The sequence below is a fragment of the Dermacentor variabilis genome, chromosome 1 (assembly GCF_050947875.1).
Source record: "Dermacentor variabilis isolate Ectoservices chromosome 1, ASM5094787v1, whole genome shotgun sequence".
NCBI classification, from domain to species: domain Eukaryota; kingdom Metazoa; phylum Arthropoda; class Arachnida; order Ixodida; family Ixodidae; genus Dermacentor; species Dermacentor variabilis.
The window spans coordinates 53892989-53898511 of NC_134568.1; the positions used below are offsets into that span (position 1 = coordinate 53892989).

The following is a 5523-nucleotide window of genomic DNA, read 5'->3' on the forward strand; positions in this document are numbered from 1 at the left end:
TTGCAAATGTGAAGACTACACACGTAGTTTTTATAGCAGTGGATGCGCTCACCTGAGGGCAATAGCGAAGCGAGAAGCGTTCAAACATACAAGTAATCAGCTACTGCTCTTGCTTTGCTGGCAGTGAAACACACGGTTGTTGAACATCGGAATCTTCACGGGTAATTTTTTTGCAATTGGACAGATTGGCCTTTTAATCGCTGCGGTATACTTCAAAGGGTTCGGTCATCTCGAAGTAACACGTTTCGTTTGCAAATTTCAAGACTACACATCTAACCCCCGTATTCATAAACGCGCCTTAACTTGAAGCCACGACTTGACTTGATCAAGTCCGCCATAAGGCAGCGCCTGACTTGAACGCGACTGAGACGGGCATTGCGTTTCATAGACGCTCCAGGTGCCTTCCTTCGTCAAGTCGTCGCCAAGTCACGGTGCGGCGCATCTGGGAGCGAGAGTACAATACTAACTCGAACAGAATATCTTTACTGTAGTCACACAAAATTACGCTAACCAAAAAGCGTTTGAAGTGCGCGTTCTGACCACCCAGAAACTCGAAAAGAAAGAAATAATCTCAGAGAAAATATAATCCAACGTGCGCAAATAGACGCTAGCATCCTAGCCAATCCACAGCAGCTCCCTCAGAGAAGCAAGCATGGAGTCAGGACTCGACGTTGCGTTCCATGCCTCTCGAAAACCGGCGCCGCGATTCACGGCAGAAGAAAAATCGATGTTGATAAGCTTCGTTAATAAGTACAAGAAAGTGCTAGAGTGCAAGAAAACAGATGTCGCGTCTCTGAGTGCGAAGACACAAGCATGGAAGCGGTTGTGCGCGGAGTACAACGCCCAGCACGGCGTAACTGCTCGCGACTTCAAACAGTTGAAGAAGTGCTGGGGAAACCTAAAACAGAAGTGGAAGGAAGAAAAGTCAGAAGAGAAGCGGAAGATTTTGAAGACAGGTAAGCGTTCTCAAAGCAATATGCTACACAGTTATTGCATAATTTTAAGTGGAAATCCATAACAGCTTTTGTACGGTGACTTCATTGAGCGTATCAAACGCTGGCAAGCAACGCGTTCTGCGTCGTAGTCCCGAAGCGGCAATATATGACGGCGTTCGTAGGCAACGCGCTGTTGGACGCATGGCGTCGTAGAGTTGTATACACTCCAGGTGTTATGAAAACTTCGCAGAGGATATAGTGAAGCTTTTGAGAAGTCTTGTGTGTATTTAAAACGGTGCATAGCAGGGCCCTGGGACTTCGGAAGCATAGAGTTTCCTACAAACATTACTAGAGGGAACTCTGGCGCTGCAGTCGTTGTCCTACTATGGAAATGATGGGAAGTACATGGATTTGTCTGATCTTCGTGCTTGTGAATTCAGACGTTCTTGTGGCTTTGTATATTACGCTATATAAATGTTATTGTATATTTCAGCGCACTCTATATTCTTCGAAGTGCAGAAGACGCTGGGAACGCGTAGGATTGCTATTAATTGCAACGATTGAGCTTGTCCAGGTGGCCAAATCGAAACGCGCCAAGCGTGTCAACGCACTGGCGTGCCCACGATAAATTCATGAGGGTGTTTCATTCGCTTGTCGATACATGCGTCCGCGGCTTAATTGTTTCTATATCAGGCTTTTGTGCTAGAGTCCCTGTGTTGTAATCCTGCCGTAGGGCAATTCTAATGATGTTTATTTCATTATTTATTACGCTGCACACTGCTGAAAATGACGAGTTTACAAAGTCACAAGGCCGTTTGAGGCCAGAGGGACGAAGTTTAGGCAAATTCATGTATTCCCATAATGCCCATGCTGGTACAGCCGCTCCCATTGCAGCTCCCGTAGACACTAGCGCCAGAGTTCCCTCTAGTAATTTTCGTAGGAAACTCTATGTTCAGAAGGGTGCGAGAATCCCCTCATAGCACCTCAATGTCGTTGATGTATGAGTCGCACAAACATGTAAAGATTTATTCCATAATGACGTGTATCTGTACTAAAAGAACACGTTTATGTTTAGGAGGAGGACCAGCCCCTGCCGGCATGACTACAACGTCGGTTTTGGTGGGAGCTGTTGCGAGTCATATGGCCACTAGAATACGAAATGACGACGACTCGGACGGAGCAGTGTACCTGCCGCCGGTTCAAAGCGAACCAGTCATCCGGCTGCTACAGCCGATGATTACTGGCAACGACGTGCCTGTTTCGCAATACTACGGTACAGTAATACCTACGTTGTGTCATTATGTATTTGAGTAATCACATTCCTGAGCCCAATGTCAGGTGGTTGCGATGAGCAAAAAGCATAAAGAAATTCACTCAATTTTGCCTGGCATATGTCGCATACGCTGCTTCTGTTATCTGACTAGTGTATTGTAGTTCTAATTGCTTTTCATATAAAAAAAATGTGTACCAAAGAGCCAGTACTCGTACCATATTTACGTACGCATCCGAATGTTTCAGAAGTATTACATCAACTGCAAATCTCTTGATTAGTGATTTGGAATGCAAGCACTTGTCATATGATTATGTGCCGCACTTTCCAGATAGAGAATTACGAGCTTTTAAACACGTGCAGCTTGGTGAACATTTCATTTTTATTGCCTTATCCTTACGCTTAGCTACCACTTCTTTACAGAAGAGCTGAGCAATCCTGACAGCCGGCTGCAAGATGCAGTAATGGAAACAGGAAATGACGGCACAACCACCCCGCAGCCTCCTGATTCAAATGAAATGCTTGGTGCGTGCGCAGCCAATGATGCCTCAAGCCAGCCACCCCATGCTCCTTGCAGTGCTGGTGCAAACTCCACCAGAAAAGACAGTGCGCCACTCGACGCTGTGCAGATTCCGGTTGCTACTACAAGACCATCTAGTAGCAGAATGGCGCTATTGGAAAAGACACTTTCGGAGGAAAACGACATTCGCGTCAATTTAATGCGCGAGGAGCATGAACTCCGAATGCGGATTTTGCAGGAGGACCACGATGACATATTAAAAAAAAGAGATGAAAAGCATAAATTAGAAATGGAGATTTTGCAAGCGCGAAAAGACGCAGAATTGCGTAAAGTGATGGTGTTACGCGAGCAATAGACGTGGAGTGAAGCGAGTGGCGTGCAAGGAAAACGGGGTGGGGGGGGGGATGCACTCATGCTACCTCGGGAGGAGAGGGGAGCAAGCAGGTGCTGGTGTGAGTCTTTCATGCCAGATCGCGAAGCACAAAGAAATTACTGTGGGCTAGATGAGCTCCTGCGTCGCAGTTCTTACTTTCGAGGCCGTGTGCCGAAGTGCAATCAATCCAGCGAAAACACGGGGAACGCGGTAGGTGTAAATTTAAGACGATGAGCAAAACGAAAATATAAAAAAAGGATTGCGGGGGAGGGGGGGGGAGTTATACAGTAGAGAATCCCGCACTCTCCGCGTTGTTCATGCCTCTTTCACCAAAAGGGAAACCTACAGCGACACGTGAACCGGATAACACCACGGCGCTACCTTACATTCCTCCACAGACATTGAGTAGCACACCTATAGTTTCAATTCTGCAAACTCGCCGCTAACAGACTCTCGATTGTTGCCTCGCCCACACGCCTTACCCCCTGTCCATTTTGAAAGCACCATACCTATGTGCACTGTGTCAAGAGAGCATATGTCACCTTGAAAAAATATAAGTCCACTTGTCGGAACGTTGGCTCCTGTTGTTATGCTGTTACCCAGTTGTTTGGGTCGTTGAAGTCAATGAAGCTTTTCATGCTATTTATTTATTGGAGGAGATCACTCGTTTTTACATTTGTTGACCAGAGGTACCTTGGCGGATGGTACAGTGTACTACCTGTTCTCTCGATTTACTTTTACTGCAATAAAGATAAAATATGATATACGACTATTTTTTGAGCAAAAGTACGCTCATTTGTGCCAGTTATTACACGTTGCGTGGGACAGAATGAAAGAAGGACCAACGAAGTGCTTCGTTTCCCTTCCTCTCTCTCATCCAATCCCACGCACTGTTACTCAGCTTGCTTCTGGAGGTTCGGAAATAGCTGCAGTGAAGCGTATGCCCTTTGCTGCATACACAAGGTGCACTTATAATCTTCCTGCTGCACGAGAGCGGAGAGCTGGACTAGTTCATACCGTGAATATGTGCGGCACACCTAGCCTGCACTATATGAGGTTTACTAAATGTTTCAAAAAATACCAGCACTAAACACATATTTCTGTAAATCGTCGCAGCGTGCACCATACTTCAGGAAAAGCTTCTCTCTATAAGAAGTTGCCGCGCCCGCATGCCGGACACATCGACTGCCACACGATCAATAGGTGGGAAATGTTCTTGACATGTGTTTCGTCCCATGCGTCTGCATCGACTGGTTGACGGATGATGCTCCGGTGGTTCGACTGGCTCGGGTTCTCTTCGAGACAGTGCCAAATTATGTAGAGCTGCACAAGCGGTAATGATGCTTGTAGCACTGCATGGCTTGTGTTGCAGTTTCATGTCCAAGCATGGGAAGCGTCGTTTCCAAACACCAAAAGCCCTCTCCACTGAGTTGCGCGTCTTGATGTGGGCCTTGTTGTACCTGTAATAAAAAAAAATAATGCAATTGCCTACTTGCACAGTGTGCGTGCTCAACACAATCAGCAATTTAATTAGTATACCTCTGTTTGTATTTGCTGCGTCAATATTGAGAGAATAGCAGTGTAGATTAGCTTTCTGATTCAGTTAACAAACGTGCTCTAACTTTAAAAGCAGCTTTTGCATTAGGGCGAATTTGGATTTAGTTACTTGCCTTCCTTCTGGAGTATTGGCTGAACCTGGGTCTGCAAGGGGGGTCATTAGGAATGGGAAACACGCATAGCCCATATCTCCAAGAAGAATTCCTGGCACCCGATGTTCTTCATAAAGAACTCGCACCCGGGAGTTGTCAAATATCCGGCTGTCATGTACAGACCCTGGCCAGCTTGCCACAACGTTGAAGAACTGTAGCTGTGGGCCCCCCACAACCTGCAGGAATGTTGCGCTATTATAAGAAACACCAACAGTTGGAAGTACCACCATCATATATCATGCACCAATGAACATAAAATCACGTATAAAACCTTAGACAGTTGAACATTTAACGTATTTGAAGTTAGGCTATCTCTACAATATCGTTCGCAGTTCCCACACTAACTACAGCGAGCAAAAATAATTGGAAATTGGTAGATATTTGGGCTGGTAGCACATGAAATTGGTAGCTATTTATTATAATACTGTAGCACTAACAAAACAAATGAGGACAGAAGTCAAAGGTAACACACAGGCACTGTGTGTTAGCTTGCATATACGGAGTTTCATAAATAAAGGCAAGAGCTTTGAGCGACATCGAATAATCACAGCCCTATCTATAGTGAAGCTGTTCGTTTAGAGCTGTTTGAGAATTCCGTTTGCCTATATATATATGACCTCGGTAACCTTCGCGATATAAATTTCTTTACCGCTTTGGTTCTTGTAGTGAAGCTGGAAAAATGAGCAAGTGCTCATTTTTCCAGCATTTTTCCGGGT

At 45.5% G+C, this 5523-nt stretch overlaps 1 protein-coding gene across 2 annotated transcripts; it reads left to right on the forward strand.

Moving 5' to 3' along the window:
- Positions 1-375: 375 nt before the first annotated feature.
- LOC142577984 (uncharacterized) lies at positions 376-4164 on the forward strand. Of its 2 annotated transcripts, none has more exons than XM_075687420.1 (3): positions 376-956; positions 2011-2208; positions 2632-4164. In XM_075687420.1, exons 1-3 carry the CDS (start codon positions 653-655, stop codon positions 3078-3080), a joined length of 951 nt encoding a protein of 316 aa, XP_075543535.1. In that variant the 5' UTR covers positions 376-652; the 3' UTR covers positions 3081-4164. The 2 variants fall into 2 exon arrangements, with proteins under 2 accessions (XP_075543535.1, XP_075543527.1); XM_075687412.1 differs by having other exon boundaries at positions 378-956; positions 2629-4164.
- Positions 4165-5523: the final 1359 nt, after the last annotated feature.

Excerpts from the sequence above, each read along its gene's own strand:
- LOC142577984 (XM_075687412.1), top strand. The coding sequence starts at position 653 with ATGGAGTCAGGACTCGACGTTGCGTTCCATGCCTCTCGAAAACCGGCG. Across the intron at positions 957-2,010 it reads GCGGAAGATTTTGAAGACAG|GAGGAGGACCAGCCCCTGCC; the intron begins GTAAGCGTTCTC and ends GTTTATGTTTAG. Across the intron at positions 2,209-2,628 it reads GCCTGTTTCGCAATACTACG|AAGAGCTGAGCAATCCTGAC; the intron begins GTACAGTAATAC and ends ACTTCTTTACAG.